Source organism: Aethalodelphis obliquidens, unplaced genomic scaffold (assembly GCF_003676395.1).
Source record: "Aethalodelphis obliquidens isolate GAN/ISIS:26980383/991018 unplaced genomic scaffold, ASM367639v1 scaffold34, whole genome shotgun sequence".
Taxonomy (NCBI): Eukaryota; Metazoa; Chordata; class Mammalia; order Artiodactyla; family Delphinidae; genus Aethalodelphis; species Aethalodelphis obliquidens.
The window spans coordinates 3334067-3353146 of NW_020837978.1; the positions used below are offsets into that span (position 1 = coordinate 3334067).

Sequence of the window (19080 nt, forward strand, 5' to 3'; positions counted from 1 at the left end):
AGTATCCAAATATCCCTCCTGACCCAGAAGCAGGAGAGTGAGCACACACTCAGCACACACTCAGGAACCAGCTGATCTGAGATCAAGTCTTGAATCCACAAGCAGGTGACTTCAGTAGCTTATGTACACTCTGTTCCCTCACAGGACTGATGTGAGAATTAAATGAGGTAATAGATGAACAGCACTAATGCAGGAACTGGCTCTGGTAAGTATGATGTTAAGGATTTCTTGTTATTATGATGTGAGAAACTCACAATCACAGCACACATCTTACCCAGTGGTCCCATAACCCCCAGTCCCTGGCCATCGTGGCCCAAGTTACGACGCAGTAGCCCACGCCCTGGGCTCGTAGTGACAGGGAGAAATCAACTATGAGCTCCCACCTGACGGCAAGCCTGTCACAGGATGGGCCCGAGTCCAGGGCAGATGCTAACAGATGCTGATCTGAGAAATGTCCTCATCACCCAAGTCTGAGTGAACACAGTCCTTATACTGCCGAGAAATACGGAAAACGAGCATAAACGTAAACAAACACGACTTTAAACTCTGTGCTTGTCATGGTGGACAGTCATCATTTGCCCCAACAGCCAACTGAAGCCAGTAGTCCCGATTACTAAAAACCACAAAGTTGTATAAATGTTCTCCTCCTTTTCGAAAACCGTGTTCGTTTTCTCTCCAGGAAACAGGGCTGTCTGCAAAGCCTTGAACCGACAACGTCACCCACGGGGCCAACTTTGGTTCATCAAAGTAGCGACTGAAAAAGACAGACACTTCTTAACAAACAGGAAGAGTTAGGAACGGTCCCATATATTTTTTTTCACTTATTCAGGATAAGCGGTATTTCTGATGCTCCCATGAAGCTTTGACCTTAGCTTTCATTTATAAAAATTAGGAGACAGAAATTAAATTCCTGGTGCTATACTGTGAATTCAGTAAAGGCTCACCAACATGCAGCGCACACAACAAACTTCAGCGGTTCCTACCCTTATCGTGGAAGAGCATATAAGATTTAAAGAACAAAAAATTCCCCACCAAGTGTGTAAGAATCGTTTCCCTCGCCTGAACAGTGCTGCTTTCGGAGGCTCTGTAAACTGAAACACTGCAGAATAATTTATCGAATTTCTTTTTTAAAATCCATCCAATTTTTAAAACTTCGACCTTCTTACTGAGGAAAATAAAAGTACGAAGCTAATAAATGTGAAAGAGGATGTTGGATATAAAAAGGAAAACCCTCAACACTTACGTCTTAGACATTTTTCAAGCGAAGACTCAGAAGGCGTGGTGCTCATTTTCAATACGGGATTTGAGCTTCCTAACATTTTATTTACAGAACACCTCCCACAATGAAAATCCAGTACTACTCTATACAACCCGTGGCATGTTACCGGTGCCCAGTGATTCACGGATGTTAGAGCCAGGGCAGATTTTGGATATGATTTGGATTCAGAGGTGGTCAGCTCCTTTTCCCACCCATTTCAAAGTGAAGCATTTTGCAGAAATCCAGCATTTACGACAGATCATAATGTGTTCCATAGAGCACTGCCGTTTTCTTAAGTGATACTGTAACTTCAACTGCACCGAAATGGTCTGGGGGAGCAGAACAAGAACAATGAGCAGTTTGTTCCCAAGAAGTGCAGTAAAGCTCTGCTCTTTTCAAAGGACAAGGACCTGGCAATATCACCAGGGATGATTACATCATGTGAGATGGTAACGTTACTGCACGTGAGCCCAAGCAAGGGAAAAGGGGGACACGTCGTGAGAGGACCCTGGAACCTGAATCATTAGCGGAGACAAGCAAGGCACAAATGGCAAAAAAGGCTGTTCTTTTTTCTCACCACAGCTGTTCCAACAGAAGACGTATCTTCTCTGGAAGGATGAAACCAGTGATTGTACACAGGTAAGCTCTCGCCACCACTGTGCTTGGCTGGGGACAGCAGTAGGTTGATATGAAATTATCAGGCTCATTATTTCTGTAACCAAAAAAGGGAAAGAAAACGCATCTATATCCACTACACGATCAACTTTCAAAGTACTAAACCCCTGCTGAAAACGAGAAGCCAGCCCAAGCCCTCCAGGACCCGGGAACCCTCATACGCACAGCTCGGCGTTACTGAAGACGGCGCCCAGCCACTCGAAGAGCTCCTGGGCGCTGCAGGCCGCCTCCGGCTCGCCCCTGAGCTCGCCGCTCCGCAGCACGGGGCACGGCAGATCTGTCACCGTGCTCAGCGCTATTTTTGGCTGACGCTCCTGAATCCGGTAATTGGAAAAGTATGACATCACCGTTGATCCTTCCGCACCTTCAAACACACCAAATAAGGCCACTTGAATAGTGTAAACAAGTTCAGTGAATCCCTGAGTCCACCCCATTCCCACTGGAGGGTTTCAGGAAGCAGGCAGGATGAAGTAAGGCCAGAGGTTGTACAAAGCTTTACTCAAAATCATTTAAGTTGCCTTCGCCTCCTTGTGCCAAAGTTCTGTCAACGTTCATCTTCTGTCACACTTTTCCTGGAAACTCATAAGGCTTTCAGATTCAAGCCATACTAGTCTCCACATCTGCTCTGCTAAGAAACTTCTGACTTAATCAAAGCATTACTTATGTTTAGATAAAATTAGTGAACTCTACAGAGAAAGCAGCATATCTGCACACTCTCGAAGAAGGAAACAGAAGAGGAGCTGAAGACAGAATCTCAGTCCAGCTTGTCTTTAAACCCCAGTAAGATCCAGTGTATCCTGAAGGATTTTCCCTGGAAGACGGAAATAGTGGCCCTCTTGGAGCAGAGGGCAGGCCTGCTTACTGCCCAGTGTATTAGAAATAATGTCTCCCTCCACCTCCTCCCTCCCTCCAGGGCAAAGGTCAGCAGGCTCACCGCCCAATATAAAAGATCTGAATTCCTCAGGCTCCAGGCTCCCCTCCTGTAATGCAACCCCCTGCTTGCACCAGCATCACCTGCCCACCATGCATCACCCAGCAGGAACCAGGACTTGGTGAACTGGAGCAAACGCTGGTGCTCTGCCCACTGCTACTGCTGGGAATCATTAGGTTTTCTGCCTCTGACCCAGGGGTCTCATGTCTCCTGCCAGAGTGCACGAGAACGTGCTGGCTAAATTCTGAGCTTGCTAAGCGGGTGAAATCTCAGGTGCTTCACAGGTCTTGACAAGCCCTTAAAATACTTCGGAGTCTTAGGAACACAGTGGTCTCCAGAACCCACTGCATAGGAGGCCCTCAGTAAAGACTTCCTACAACTGAGATGTCAGCCCCTCTGCCCTCTGTGTCTGCACCACACACAGAAGAAGCACCCAAGTGTTACAGACCTAGGCCTCACCCAGGCAACCCTTTAGCACCCAGTGACCACGAACTTCCCAGGAGGAGCGGATGGACCTATTTCCAAAATGGACCTAGGGGCTTCCCTCTTCTCCAAGAGAGAACCACACCACTGTAATTGTGATGATTTGATTCATTTAATCTTGTTTTGGGCCAAAGATACACTTCTAAAAGGAGCGAGGTACATGGTAGTTGTGAGCCGATTAAAATGTTTGGTGAACATGAAACTCTGAACTAAATGTATTATTCTAATCAATTAAAAGGTACAACAAATTTAATCTGACATTTAATGATATGCCTGATTACTACCCTGCAATAACGAATAAGCAGTTTGTGTCTAGCAGTATAACTGGTGTTATTTTAAAACACTCCAGCCAAGGCTGTTGGAGGGAAGCTGGAGGAGGGAAAGGGAGAAATGGACAAAGGTTAGTTGCCCGAGACCCCACCCTCAGGAGCTCCTGATCGACACACAACCCAAGGAGGTGGAGACAGACGGCTGCGTGCCGAGATGACCCCGGACTACGGCTCTCAGGGATGCCAGAGGGGTCAAAGCAGTTTCCTTAACAACGTTTACAGGTTTCCCCCCATCCCAAAGTAGTGTTCCTACAAAACCTCTCATTAAGTCGAAATGGCATAAAGCGAAGAAGCAATTACCTTAGACACATCTTGCTAACAGATGCATGAAATAAACGCTCAAAGACACAGTTCAAAGCTCTGCCGGCTAGAGGCTAAGATGCTGAGTGCAGTTCTGGGGGAGGGAGCTGGGGGTGCCACTCTCGCTGCTGGGGTGCACACTGCCTCTATAGCAGCTCACTGCAAAATACACGCTGAACACTATTTTCACTTTTTGCTTTTGTAAAAAGTAAAGGAGCATAAAGTGAACTTTCAAAAAGCGGGGGACACCTGTATCCATCTACGTGCACAACATCCCTGACCACTGGGGTGAATCACCATTCTCTCCTCACTACTCCCCTTTAATTAACCATTAGATTTCAAAACCACTCCATCGTTACACATTTTATTTTTCATACCTGTTTGATGCCACGCCAAAAGAAAATCAAATTTCAATGGTTTCTTTTCTTTGAAAGCCCAAGATATTCTTTTATACTTCTTAGAGTCCAGTTTAGAGGATAAATCCATCAAATCAATGGAAACAACTTAAAAAAATGGAGAGGAATAAACAGTTCATTCATATACACACAGCTTGCACTGTGCAAAACATGCTAGATTAAAAACATCAGTTTTAGAAGTTTTATGGATAAAAAAAGTTATTTTGTATTTCTTGCCCTCCCTTTGGGTTCCCAAACCAAAACTCTGCCTCTGATGGACATTTCTGGCATTGACAGATAATTACAACAGGTGTTTTATTTTTTATTTATTTTTAAAATTTATTTATTTTTATTTATTTTTGGCTGCGTTGGGTCTTTGTTGCTGCATGTGGGCTTTCTCTAGTTGCAGTGAGCGGGGGCTACTCTTCGTTGTGGTGCACGGGCTTCTCACTGCGGTGGCTTCTCTTGTTGCAGAGCATGGGCTCTAGGCACGTGGGCTCAGTAGTTGTGGCTCATGGGCTCCAGAGTGCAGGCTCAGTAGTCATGGCGCATGGGCTTAGTTGCTCTGCGGCATGTGGGATCTTCCCGGACCAGGGCTCAAGCCTGTGTCCCCTGCACTGGCAGGCAGATTCTTAACCACTGGGCCACCAGGGAAGTCCCACAACAGGTGTTTTAAATTCACATTTTTCGTAGTCAAAGACCAAGGGCAGAGATCAACTCTAACCTAGCTGTGGAGGTGGCAGCCATAACTACTGATGTTTAAGCCAGACCATCAACAGAACTACATCTCTTCACTCATGGGTGAATTTCTACTAGTCATCATAAAACTTGGGAAAATTAAAGGAAATTCTTTACTAAGAGCAAGTTGGAACAGATGCAAACTGGTATATATAGGCTGGTTAAACAACAAGGTCCTACTGTAGGTCCTACTGCACAAAGAACTATATTCAATACCCTGTGATAAACCATAATGGAAAAGAATATGGAAAAGAATGTACATATATGTATAACTGAATCATTTTGCTGTACAGCAGTAATTAACACACTATAAATCAACTATACTTCGATTTAAAAAAAAAAAGAACAAGTGGCTTCATCACTTTGAATTTGTGACCCAAAACATATGTATCTAATGGAACATGTCCAAGTCTGTGATCTTTTCAAGATGCAGCCGACAGCTGAAGACAAACAGATGCACAGCAGTATCTATCTCATCCTATCTGATGCCCACCCGAGAGTCCCCGGAGTAAGGAGTTTTAAAGACAAGAAAAAGCCACACTTCTTCTGAACAAAGAGAACAGAGGCAATTCAAACATTTAAATTCAAATTGTTACAGGAAGACTACTACCTTGTTAGAAACTGACGGAGTGAGCGTGATACTTACTAAACTTCATGGTCTTCCTGCCAGAATACTGAGACGGACGACCTTGAAGTCCAGTTTCTTCATAAGTGTCTTTATCCAGTGATAAAATTAATTTCCCTATAAATCAAATAATTCCCATAAGAGATGTTAAAAATATCATGTGTTCGCTAAGAGAAAGCAAGACAAATTGGGCAGTTAAATACCAGTGCACACAAGGGTCTTATTTATTCATACATGTATCTTATTTATAATACATTATATGTACAAAGACATCATTTATTAGAGTGAAACTAGAAACTATCGAAGTTTTTATTAAAGAAAAAGTAAACAAATTATGGTGTACTTCTTCTTTGGAATATTTTCAAGACATTAAAAAGAGTAAATTAAAACTGTATGTACTAGGCTTCCCTGGTGGTGCAGCGGTTAAGAATCCGCTTGCCAAAGCAGGGGACACAGCTTGAGCCCTGGTTCAAGAAGATCCCACATGCTGCGGAGCAACTGGGCCTGCGTGCACCACAACTACTGAGCCTGCGCTCTAGAGCCCGCAAGCCACAACTACTGAAGCCCGCGCACCTAGAGTCCATGCTCCGCAACAAGAGAAGCCACTGCAATGAGAGGCCCGCGCACCGCAACAAAGAGTAGCCCCCGCTCGCCGCAACTAGAGAAAGCCCGCGTGCAGCAACCAGGACCCAACACAGCCAAAAATAAATAAAATAAAAAAACAACACAAACCCCCCCAAAACTGTATGTACTAATAGGGAAAGATGTCTAGGATATACAGCCTGGGAAAAAAGCAAACTGAGACAATGGACTATGACATAATATATATATGTATTTTAAAAAAAGAACCTGTATGTGTTTATAAATTCATAGAAAATGTCTAGAAGAATGAACACCTACCTGCTAACAAGAGTGCCTGCTGAGGGGCTTCCCCGGTGGCGCAGGGGTTAAGAATCCGCCTGCCAATGCAGGGGACACGGGTTCGAGCCCTGGTCCAGGAAGACCCCATGTGCTGCAGAGCAACAAAGCCCATGCGCCACACCTACTGAGCCTGCGCTCTGGAGCCCGCGAGCCACAACTACTGAGCCCGCGAGCCACAACTACTGAGCCTGCGCTCTAGAGCCCGCGAGCCACAACTACTGAGCCCGCGAGCCACAACTACTGAGCCCGTGCGCCTAGAGCCCATGCTCCACAACAAGAGAAGCCACCGCAATGAGAAGCCCGCGCACCGCAACGAAGAGTAGCCCCCCCTCGCCACAACTAGAGAAAGCCCGCGCGCAGCAATGAAGACCCAATGCAGCCAAAAATAAATGAATAAATAAAATTGATTCTTTAAAAAAAAAAGAATGCCTGCTGAGAATGGCAGTGAGTTTGGAGGGACGGGGATGAAAGGGGGGACTTTCACTTTACACACATCCAAATGACTTGACTCTTTCTTTTTTACCGTTTGTGTTTCCTCCATAATTAAGAAAGAAGAAAAAATGAGTGTGGTTACCGTTTGGTAGCAGGGCCACAGTATTATCCTCGTCAATATTTGTGTTGTACGTTAGTGCATAGCACGCACCTGTAAGAGAAAACCCAGAGGAGAAATTAAGACAAGAAAAAAATCACACCTGCAAGAAGTTAGTGGATTATTTTCACAGGATAACCTTCCGGGTCACTGCTCCAGCTCACTCAGCCAAGCTGGAGGACACGCAAGGCCAAGCACAGCTAGTTCACGCCCCTGCCTAGGGCCTATCTGTGCAAGCTGGCTACCAACGAGCAGAAAATGCACTCAGGATGGAGCACACACCTCCGGGGATGCTGGCAGAGGGGCACAAAGTGGAAAAGCGGGTGAGCGTACACACCTGAAAGGCAGAGCTCCAGATGAAGACTCAACATGTGCCACAAACTTGTGTGAAGTCAAGAAAGCGACTCAATCTCTCTGAGCCTCATTTTTCTCACCTGTAAAACGGGCGTTGCAGGCCTATTTCATAGTGTTGTTGCCAGGGTTAAGTCGGGTCAGCTACGTAAAAGTCCCTGCCGTGGCCAGGGTCCACACTGTTACCAAAATAGCCTCAGACTTCTTCTTTTTTTTTTTTTTTTTACCCCACCACACAGCTTGTGGGATCCTAGCTGCCCGAGCAGGGATCGAACCCGGGTCCTCAGCAGTGAAAGCGAGGAATCCTAACCACTGGACCGCCAGGGAATCCCCCAGCATCAAGCTTCAGAACCGAAGAAAGGAATCATGTCCGTGTGACCAAAGACAAGATGTCAGTGGCCCTTGTGCAGTGATGTATATAGTGAGGGTGGATCCCTAAAGACACACTGAAATAGTTTCAAACAAGTGGCTCCTAGGATATAACTGGGACAAGCCAATCCAGCCAGCTGACACGGATGGGAATGAGGTGCGCAGGCGAGGCTGAGAGCCACAACGTCTAAGCGGAAGATGCTGAACCCCAATCAGCACCTGACTCCAGGGCCAGCAGCTGTGGCTGCACCAGGAGACCACCCTCTCCAGACAGCTGTCATGGGGGCTGCGGGGAGAACAGCGGTCTGTCTCTGCAGCCACACACCCAATGGCAGCGCATCTGAACACAGCGGTCGAAGATTTTCCTTTCCATTAACCCTCATACGACACACTCCCACACAACACCTGTGGACCAGCGCAATCAGAAACCACCACCTAATGAGGGCACACAGGGTCGGCTGAGCTACTGCGGGACGGAGGGAGGGATGCACACACCTGACCACACAGGCGATCTCCAGCAGTCCTATTCAGAACAAGAGAAGGACCCTGGTATTGCTATGCGATCTCCCTGGACTTCCTCACCTCACCGCGTTCATAGACACTACACGGCTTTCCTTACCTTTCTTGACAAAAGTATTGATGAATTCCTGTGCGATTAACTCATGAAGCGGTAAATCCTTCACAAAGTAATAGGGTCCAGAGTCCATGACCAGGTCCTTCAGCTCTTTTGACAGTATCCCACATTCAGGAATCAGAAAGGAAACCTGTTGGAATGTGCAATAGAAACAAGTCTTATTCATTGAAGCATTGCTGACTTACAATATTACATTAGTTTCATGTGTACAGCATAGTGATTCAGTATTTTTGCAGATTATACTCCATTATAAGTTTAAACAAGTCTTATTTTCATGTAGATCAACACCCAGGTTTTTAGGGATGATACATCATGAAGGCTGCTAACCATTCCTCCACAGCTTTCAAAAAAACTCTGAAATTAACTTACCAATCTCAGAGTGGGAGATGGGGATCACATATATACACTATTGATACTATGTATAAAATAGATGACTAATGAGAACCTACTGCATAGCACAGGGAACTCTGCTCTGCTCTGTGGTGACCTAAATGGGAAGGAAATCCAAAAAAAGAGGGGCTATATGTATACGTATAGCTGACTCACTTTGCTGTACAGTAGAAACTAACACGATATTGTAAAGCAACTATGCTCCAATAAAAATTTAAAAAATAAAAATAACAAAACAAAAAAAACTTACTAATCTCAGGAAAAGAGAAATTTGACAACTCAAGTTTTCCATTTCTGTATTCGAGCTTACAGTACAGGAAAGGTGAATGAGCAAAACAATTTCCGCCCCCCCCCCCCGGTACGCGGTCCTCTCACTGTTGTGGCCTCTCCCGCTGCGGGAGCACAGGCTCCGGACGCGCAGGCTCAGCGGCCATGGCTCTCAGGCCCAGCCGCTCCGCGGCATGTGGGATCTTCCCGGACCGGGGCACGAACCCGCGTCCCCTGCATCAGCAGGCGCACTCTCAACCACTGTGCCACCAGGGAAGCCTGAGCAAAACACTTTTAATGGGAAGCTCTTGCTTGTGGTTTTTTTTTTAATCATTTTTTAAAATTAATTTTATTTATTTTTGGCTGCGTTGGGTCTTCCTTGCTGCACGCGTGCTTTCTCTAGTTGCGGTGAGCGGGGGCTACTCTTTGTTGCCGTGTGTGGCTTCTCATGCGGTGACTTCTCTTGTTGCAGAGCACGGGCTCTAGACGTGCAGGCTTCAGTAGTTGTAGCACACGGGCTCAGTAGTTGTGGCTCGCGGGCTCTAGAGCGCAGGCTCAGTAGCTGTGGCGCACGGGCTTAGCTGCTCCGCAGCACGTGGGATCTTCCTGGACCAGGGCTTGAACCTGTGTCCCCTGCACTGGCAGGTGGATTCTTAACCACTGTGCCACCAGGGAAGCCCTTGCTTGTGTTTCATCTTTTACAAATGAGCAATATATTTTATGTCCCGTTCCTATCACTACATTAATTAATTTTTAGGAAAATATAGTACAATTGAATATCCCTAGATCTGTGTATCCTAGTACCAGGCTGGAATCAAAGGAACTGTTCCTTAGGGCATAAGGAATTTAGGGACACCAATTATTAAGAGGTTACATGGAAGCAGAAGTCTGCTGGATGTTTACACTTTACAGATAGAAAAATTCTACAGATGAGACAGGAGAGATAAGGTACCCCGACTGCTGTCTGTGATGAGCTTTCCATCCAAAGCAGAGATAATCAACCTGACAGGTTTCAAACGTCGCCCAGGTGCTCCACACCTTGAAAAATCACTCTCCCGAAGCTGGGACACCAGTTTGTCCCTGAAGGTGCAGGGTCACCAGTTGTGTCTGAGAAACTAGCCAGTCAGGCCTGAGTTGAGATTAGGCTGGTCTATTTAAAGTGGAAAAGGCTTAAAGCATTTTCACTGTAAGGTTTATCCTGAAGCCCTCTCCACTTAAATGGGTTGGTGAAGCCCGCCCAGCATACACTACCTGGGAATTAGGAATGTTCTCTTCTACTCTCAGCAGATCCTGGATAAACTGATAATTAACCTCACCGATGCTTCAACCACCACATTCGCGAAAAAGGCGCCCGAGAGGGTGACATTTTCACGGAGCAACAGCGAAAATCGCTCTGAAGTTGCGCATGCGAGCAGGGAAGCCTCGGCGAATTTCTGCAAAAGCTGCCGAAATGGTGCACTCTGGCTGGACAACGCAGAAGGCAGCAGGCAAAGGGGGAGATTTCTCAGGTATCAAGCTAGCGCCCATAAGCGGTTCAGAAGGGCAAGCAGCTTCCCGGACTCCGCACGAGGCTCTGCAAAGACCCTCCGGCGCGCGGCGGGGGAAGGAAGCCGGGATGGGGAAGGGGCGGGTCCGTCCCGGGCTGCGGGGCACACCCGCCAGGGCCTAGTCCCGGCCTCGCCCCTCCCCGGGACGCACCCCACCCGCAGCGGGGCGGGGCAGGAGTAAGTGGCCAGAGGCGCGGCGAACTGTCAGGCGCACGCCAACCTGCTTCTCCCTTCGAAGGCGCAACACCGCCCCGCGCCGGTGCATCTTGGGACTTGTAGTCCTGAGGAGGGGCAAACCACAGGCCTGGAGCGGCTAGAGACTACAGTTCCCAGCATGCCCGGCGAGGGCCCCGCCCCCTCCGCGCGCCGAGGGCGGGGGAGCAGAGCGCGGCTTTCCCCAAGCCTCCACCGCCGGCGGGATGGTGTGCGGTCCGCGGGCCCGGGATGTGGACTCACCCTGTAGTTGTGATAGTGCGTCTCCACGAGGTGCCGGTGGCGCGACTTCTCGTGGCCGAAGTTGGACTTTTCGCAGACCAGCAAGTGCCGGGGCACCTCTCCCAGCCGACACAGCATGGCCATGGTCTTCCCCACGCAGGTCCTGCCAGGGTTCGGCTCGCCCCGCCCCTTCCCCGCGGGCATGCGCAGTGCAGGCACGCCGCACGTGTTGAGGCGGTCCCGGGTAGGGGCGGAGCTAGTGCTGGGAGCGGGCCTAGGCTTCTGGGGGGCCTACGCAGAAGCTCGCTGATGGTTACCTGCAAGGTACCCTACCTGAAATTAGTTCTCTTGCCAGAATCCTTCCTCTAGGCCCCAGGTTGCTCCTTCCCAAATTGTTAAGGAAGTTTGTGTCTAAAGGTAACACATAATACCTTTAACAGGGCTCCTTAAGACTCCTTCAGAACCACTTTCAAGATGCTTTTAAAAATATCCTTTTGGAACCGATTTTAATAATTTCTTGCTATTGGAGGTTATAGTGATAATGCGTTTTTCCATCTAAGTTTTCTGATCAACTCCAAGTGCCGTACTACTACATGCTTCTCAAACTGGAGTATGCACAGCCCCAATTCTATGCAGAGAGGACACAAAACAGCAGAATATTTGTAGTACAACCTTATGGAGCATCAGTTTTACTATAAGATTTGGAAGAATAGAACTTAAGTAATTTGGAAGGTATTTACAAATCTAAAACTAAGACAGACTGGGAAGTCCTCTGCCATTAATGTCAGTATCCTGTGCCTTAGATGTCATATTATCTCTGTGAATACTCTAAGGAAAACCTGTTTCCATTATTTTAAATAAGAAAAATGATAAGGCCTAGCAAGTTTATTGAAAAACTACCGATTTCCTAAATCACAATATGGCACCTAGATATACCTTATAAATATTGTATTAGAATGTAGAATGCTTAGAGCATTGCTGCTTTTTTTTTTTTTTTTTTTTTTTCGGTACGCGGGCCTCTCACTGTTGTGGCCTCTCCCGTTGCGGAGCACAGGCTCCAGACGCGCAGGCTCAGCGGCCATGGCTCACGGGACCAGCTGCTCCGCGGCATGTGGGATCTTCCCGGACCGGGGCACGAACCCGTGTCCCCTGCATCGGCAGGCGGACTCTCAACCACTGCGCCACCAGGGAAGCCGAAAATATTGTATTACGTTTTGAAGGCTTGGTGTAAATTCTATACGTATGAACTTCAGCTGGAAAATGTATGGCGAGATAAGTAGCTGCTGTGCATTTTGGGTGTTGAGAACTCAGAGGTGTTCTTACAGGGAAGCGTGACGAGGATATGATCTGCAGGGTGTTCTGTGTTATGAAATAGAAGGCCAAAATCCTATTTATTTCAAAGATGAAAGCTGCAACTTCAAGTCAGTTTGGGGCTGAGTCCTTTCTGCCTCCCTCCCCAGAGTTCTGCGTGTGTAATGTCCCTTGCCAATCACATTCTTCCCCCCCTCCCTCCCCACTGGGTGGTTTCTGTCAGCGGACAAACATGCCTTCGTGTTGTGCATTAAACAAGCAGACCTCCTTTGACCACAGGTCGCTCTGCGTTGCCGCTGTTTCTCTGCTCCATTAGGGCTGCTTCTCCTCACATTCTCTACTGAACCCGTTTCATTCCAGCTTTTCTCCACAATGCTTCACTGAAATGGCTCTGCAGCCCCTCCCCACAGTCTCCACCCTACAACCACTGCCAGTAACCTTCCTCTCTTTCTAGTCCACTGCCAGTCACAGCCTCCCAGCCATCCCGTCCTCCTACAGTCCATCCTCCACTCAGCATCCAGACTGATCTCTGGAAAATGTCAACAACATGATATATGCAAACCCCGCCCCCAGTTAAACCCTGTCACTGGCTTCTCGTTGCAGTTGAATAAAAGTTTAGTTAACCTGGCCCCTGCCAACCTCTGTGGCCTCATCTGCCCTTGCTTGTTCATACCATTGTGTCAGCTTTTCTGGTTTCTAGAGCTGAAAGCACTACCAGCATCTCTCCTCAGACCCAGGGTGGGGAGAGACGGTGTCAAGTCCAGGGAGGGAGCAGAGGGGTGCAAGCAGAAAGCTTCCGAAGCTCAACCGCTGCGTCCCAGCTGCTGCTTGGTGTGGGCCCCAGCTGCTGCTTGGTGTGGGCCCGTTCCCCCTTTCCAGACAGCAAAGGAAGGAAGATGGGGCCCCCAGAGGGTGGAGCCCAATGTCTTCAAATCTGTCCACAACCTTGACCTCCAGAGTTTAGATCTGGAGGGAACAGATTAAAGACAAACTTCTTATTTTGCAATCTGGCCTTGGGCCCTAGTGGTCAGACTCTGGTTGCCTCTTTCCTCCTGTCAGGTGGGGCACTGAGTGCATTTAAGAACCAATCACAAGCATACATGATGACAAGAATTTCTGTATAACTCAAGAGATCCAACTTTAAACAAGGGGAAAGGGAAACCAGCGCCTATTGGGTGCCTACTGTTTGCCAAGTCACTTGTGATGAACATATCATTGAATCCTGGCACCCTGTCTGCAGTGGGCGTATGTATTAGTTAGCTACTGCTGCATAACAAGCCACCCCAATACTCACCTAGCTCAGGCTGGGCTCAGCGAGACAATTCTTCTGGTCTCAGCTGGGCTCCTTCATGCATGTGTGGGCAGCTGCAGGTTGATTAGGGGGCTCTGCTTCTGGTGAGGAGCTGGCTGTTGACTGGGCACCTTGGTTCTACTCCCTGAAGTATCTCATCCTCCAGCAGGCTAACATGGGCTTGTTGTCATGGAGACGGCAGGGTTCTGAAAGCAAAAGCAGAAGCATCTAAGACCTTTTAGGCCAAGGTCCCAAGCTGGCCCACTGGCATGCCCACTGCATTCTACTGGCCAGCCCTGATGCAAGGTTTGGAGGGACAGATTCCACCTCTCAGTGGGAGCAGCTGGAAAATCACATTTCAAAGGGCTTGGATACAGGGAGGGATGAAGGATCGCTGCCGTTTGTGCACTCAGTGTAAGGATGCCTTTTCTCGAAAACGAGGTTTCTATAGCTGTTCCAAGCCCAGTAACTTGTCCAAAGCCTCACAGCTACTGAGTGGCTGGGCTGAGACTGGGAATCAAGTCCATCTGTCTTCAGAGCCCACCCACTGCCACTGGACCCACTGCTGATGCAGCCTTCCTGGTCATTCGAGGTTCTGGAGGTGGACACTTCTGCAGTAGGAACAGACTGTGCAGAGATTTCAGTGTCTAGTACTCCTCACCTTTGGGAATAATCCCCTTGAGAGAGTGGTGAAGTGTCTTGGAAAGACTTGGAATAACTTGGGGAAATGGCCAAGGGCTGAGTTGAGGAAATCAGGCCCCAGCAATACCGTTTTCATTACTAATCACAGGAGAAATTTGAAAAATACATAATGCACTCCACGTGTTAGCAAATTCTTCTCATCTTTTTTAGGTACTTGTAGGCTATTTATGATTTTCAACACAGACTAAATCAAACTACCGTGTCTAAAACCACCTCTGACTCTGACAGCAAGTGACACAGAAATAGATCTGCTAAGAAGACATTTCCTCCTGCTGCTGAGTAAGAAGTAGTCCTTTGCTTTTAACAGGGCAAAGCTGTTTCCGGAGACCCCGGAGCACACGCGGAAATCACTTGCAGCTAATGCCTCGACAGCCCTGAGTCAGTGGTTCTCACCCCTGGCTGCACAGGACCATCACCTGGGGGGCTTTTAAAATTCCTTAAACCCGAGTGCAACAGACCAATTAAATCAGAATCCCTAGAGTGAGGCCCGGGCATCGGTATTTTTTATGGCTCTCCAGGTGATTACGGGGCCTGGTCAAGGCTGAAGACCATCGCTTTAAACCCACATCTTTGGGTGAACTTGTTCCAAATGGTTCATCAAGTAAAAGCGTTCGCTGCTGGGTCGTGGTCTTCCAGCCTCACCTGCACAGCCTACTTACCACCCTCGGCATCCCTTCCACTAGTTTTATTCCTGATTCAACCCAGTTCTGCAGGTTCTGAGTGCCCACTGTGCACGGGGTGCTGTGCTAAGAGTCGTGGTCCTGATGAGCTGCTCTGGAAAAAGTATCGCATCATAAAAAATAAAAATCACGCCACCTACCAAATGGAGGGAAAAACTGGAAGACTCTAAGGGGTCACCTGAGGGTTAGGACGTGAATACTTTGGAATGTTAAAATCCATCTGATGAGACCATCAGTGAACGTGTCCCGCTTCAAAACAAGACAAAACCCTGCTGTTACTCTGAGATACTGCGTTAGGATTTTTGTGTAAATATGCAGCATTTAAATTTTATTGGCATGTAACATGCATACAGAGATGTACGCAGGAAGCATTCACGGGCACCTCGATGGGTCATTACAGAGTGGACACGCTTGTGTGGCCAAAAGCAACATCAACTTCGCTCCGGCCTCCCCGACACACCCCGCCATCACTTCTCCCTCCCTCCTCCACGAAGAAACCGACACCTCACCGGCTAACACCGTAGACCAATTTCCGTTTTTGATAAAAGCGGTTTGTTACAGAAAATTTTAAGCATTTACAGAATAGCAAAATGCTATAAGAGACCTGTCACCCAGCTTCAGTGACTCCTAATTATCTGCTATTTCTCTTTCGTCAATACCTCAAGCTACTACCCACCCTTCACTTTTTTTTCAATTGTTTTTCTTTTTCATGAGGTAAGAGGTCCATACGTTGAAAGGCACAGACATTAACTGTGAGAAATAAATGCACCCATGTATACGTCACCCCTTTCAAGAACAGAATATTTTCATCACCTCCAGAAAATTCCCTCAAGTTCCTTCCCAGGCAATTTTTTTCTCCCCGCACAAGCAAACGCTCTTGTGATTTTTTTTCACCACGGGTTCATTTTGCCTGTCATCCTACAATCACCACGGGTTCATTTTGCCTGTCATCCTACAATACTGTGTCACGGCCAGCTTGTCTCACTCAGCAGTGTGTTTATAGATTCATCCGCAGTGTGTGCCCCTGTAGTTTGCTCCTTTAACTTCTGAGTTGTATTCTCCTGTGTAAACATATCACTGTTTGTTGATACATTTTTCTATGCATGGATATTTGGGTTACTTGCTGGTTTGGGCTACTCTGGCCCAAGGGTCTATGAGCATGCTTGTACAAACACTTTTGTATTCCATTTAATTCCTTTACTAGCATTTAAGCGACACCTCTTTGCATTGTTTTAGTGGTCGTTCCAGGGGTTACAATATGCATCTTTCACATACTACAATCCACTTAGAACTAAGAGTGTACTATTTTCAGACGTGGACGTTATAAAAACCTCTCTGTATCCTTTGTGCTACTGTTGACATACATCTTACATCTGCACGTTATAAACCCCACGATACAATGTTATAATTTTTGCTTTGAACACTCATAGGTCTTTTAAAGAAAATAAGATAAAAATTTACTAATAAATATTTGGAGGAAATATCTGAGGCCAATATTCTGTGTCTCCTTTAAGTTTCCTTCGGAATGTTTGCATTCAGGACCAAATCTCGCCTATGGTCATTATTGTTGGCGTATCCGGTGACGACTGGGCCCTCTGGGTAATAATCCAATGCTGGCTCACATTGTTCCAGTTTGAGCCATTGGGAGCTCTTCCAGGTCAGCTTTTTTTTTGACATTTCCATACTTTTTTAAAAAAAGCAGTTTCTTAGTTTCTGGCATTATTAAGATGCTCCAGGCTCATCTTGTATCTTCCACCTCAGTGCCAGAATTAGCCTTTTCTCCAAGAAACCCTGACTCTTTTTATTGGAAAATGGTACAGTAGTCCCCCGCCCTTAGCTGTGGTTTCGCTTTCAGCAGTTTCAGTTACCCATGGCCAACCACGGTCCAAAAATATTAAGTGAAAAATTCCAGGAATAAAAAATTCATGTTTTAAACTGGGCACCATTCTGGGTAATGTGATGAAATCTCTCCTGTCCGGCTCTGTTCCGCCTGGGTTCCCCTGCCATGGACATCGTCTGCTCCTGGCACCCAACCACCCACATCATCATGGCTGAGAATCCAGGATCACTGGAAGCAGACGATCCTCCTTCTGACATATGGTCAGAAGGTCAGTAGTAGCCTAATGCTATGTCACAATGCCTACGCCATTCACCTCACTTCATCTCGTCACCCAGACATAAGAAGAAGGGTGAGTACAGTACGATAAGATATATTGAGAGAGAGACCACATCCACATAACATTTTTACAGTATACTGTTATAAATGTTCTATTTTATTATTGGTTATTGCTGTTAATCTCTTACCATGCCTAACTTATACATTAAACTTTGTCATAGGTGTGTAGGTATAGGAAAAAAATCATAACGTATATATAGGGTTCAGTAGTATCTGTGGTTTCAGGTCAGCGAAGAGCTGCACTGCAGTGGTGCAGACTGTGCGCTGCAAGCCCTACAGGCAGGCTTCACAATCCCCGTGATCTTTCCTGTGCGTTCTCCTCTCCAACCAACTACACAAACTATGCAGATTTCACATTAAGTAATAGAAAGAAATGGGAAATAACCGCAGCACTAGGACAGTGCCTACCAGATGAAAGGCAGTAAAGAAATGGTAGTTTCTTTTCCTTCTTTGTTTTTCTGCGGTGGGTTAGAAAGGCAGTTTCCCTAGAGAATGTTGACGGAGACGTCGCTCCAGCACAAGGAACCAGGGCTAAGGAGCAGCTACTGGCAGCTGTATTTGTGAGCTGCCTGAGCTGATTTATTATTTTATTTAAAGTTATTTATTTATTTTTGGCTGTGTTGGGTCTTCATTGCGGTCTGCGGGCTTCTCATTGCGGTGGCTTCTCTTGTTGCAGAGCACGGGCTCTAGGCACGTGGGCTTCAGTAGTTGTGGCACTCGGGCTCGGTAGTTGTGGTTCGCTGGCTCTAGAGCGCAGGCTCAGTAGCTGTGGCGCACGGGTTTAGTTGCTCCGCGGCACGTGGGATCTTCCCGGACCAGGGCTCAAACCTGTGTCCCCTGAGGCGGATTCTTAACCACAGCGCCACCAGGGAAGCCCTAATTTATTATTATCACGATTACGTTTTGACAGATCTACTCAGTACTTCATGTGTGTGAAGCCCGTAATAGATCTGTGGCTGGCTGCACCATATAGCTGAATTCGTAGACAAGTATTTGGAGTGACTTGTCAGGGGCTGGTATGTAAATCAGTGCCAAGTGCATGTAAGTAGGTCTCCAGGCCCAAATTCTGCCTCATGAAAACACAGTCCACACCACAATAACCATGTGCTCCCCAGGAGTGACTTGTCAGGGGCTGGTATGTAAATCAGTGCAAGTGTATGTAAGTAGGTCTCCAAGCCCAAATTCTGCCCCGTGACAACACAGTCCACGCCACAATAACCACACTCGCTACTCTGAGCATCTGAGGGCACTTGTGTATAGAGACACTCACATCAACAGAGCAAACAGCGTTCTTCGTGGGGCGGGACCCACTCGGGGTGTCCATGTGGCCCAGGTTCCAAAACGGAGTGGGGTGACAAGGCTGCTGTCCCTGGAACTCAAAGCTTTAACAAAGGTGGTAAAGAAGTGAGAAAAGGAGGAACCTGCTGTTTCCTCACAGCCTCAGGCCCAGCCGATCTCTAGTCCAGACAGGGTGGAGAAACGGGATTGGCCCTAGATAAGGATCTGCAGGAAGATTTCAAAGCAGCCGTTTGAGCCCTGGAGAGGGAGCCCCGTGGGTGAGCCTTCATCTGCAGAGTTGCCAGGACGGCCCTGCACAGATGTTAGTGATCTGATGGAAGGAAGTGAGAAGTGTTCCTTCTGACAACATGTCAGGGCCCCTGCTCTAGAATCTGCGATCGTTCT

The 19080-nt window shown here is 47.3% G+C and overlaps 1 protein-coding gene across 4 annotated transcripts in view; it reads right to left on the reverse strand.

Moving 5' to 3' along the window:
* Positions 1–212: 212 nt before the first annotated feature.
* Positions 213–19080, reverse strand: part of RPP40 (ribonuclease P/MRP subunit p40) — a 44287-nt gene continuing 25419 nt past the window's right edge. Inside the window, exons 2-10 of one of the 4 annotated variants that reach the window (XM_027128270.1) lie at positions 13843–14045; positions 11259–11554; positions 8584–8728; positions 7230–7298; positions 5756–5851; positions 4354–4479; positions 2099–2297; positions 1836–1970; positions 450–754 (exon numbers count right to left, since the gene is read on the reverse strand). In XM_027128270.1, the coding sequence (XP_026984071.1) occupies positions 556–754; positions 1836–1970; positions 2099–2297; positions 4354–4479; positions 5756–5851; positions 7230–7298; positions 8584–8728; positions 11259–11441 (1152 nt within the window). In that variant the 5' untranslated portion in view covers positions 11442–11554; positions 13843–14045 and the 3' untranslated portion in view covers positions 450–555. Of the gene's footprint in view, positions 755–1835; positions 1971–2098; positions 2298–4353; positions 4480–5755; positions 5852–7229; positions 7299–8583; positions 8729–11258; positions 11649–13842; positions 14046–19080 lie in introns of those variants that run through there. The other 3 variants (XM_027128274.1, XM_027128271.1, XM_027128273.1) reach the window with 3 other exon arrangements.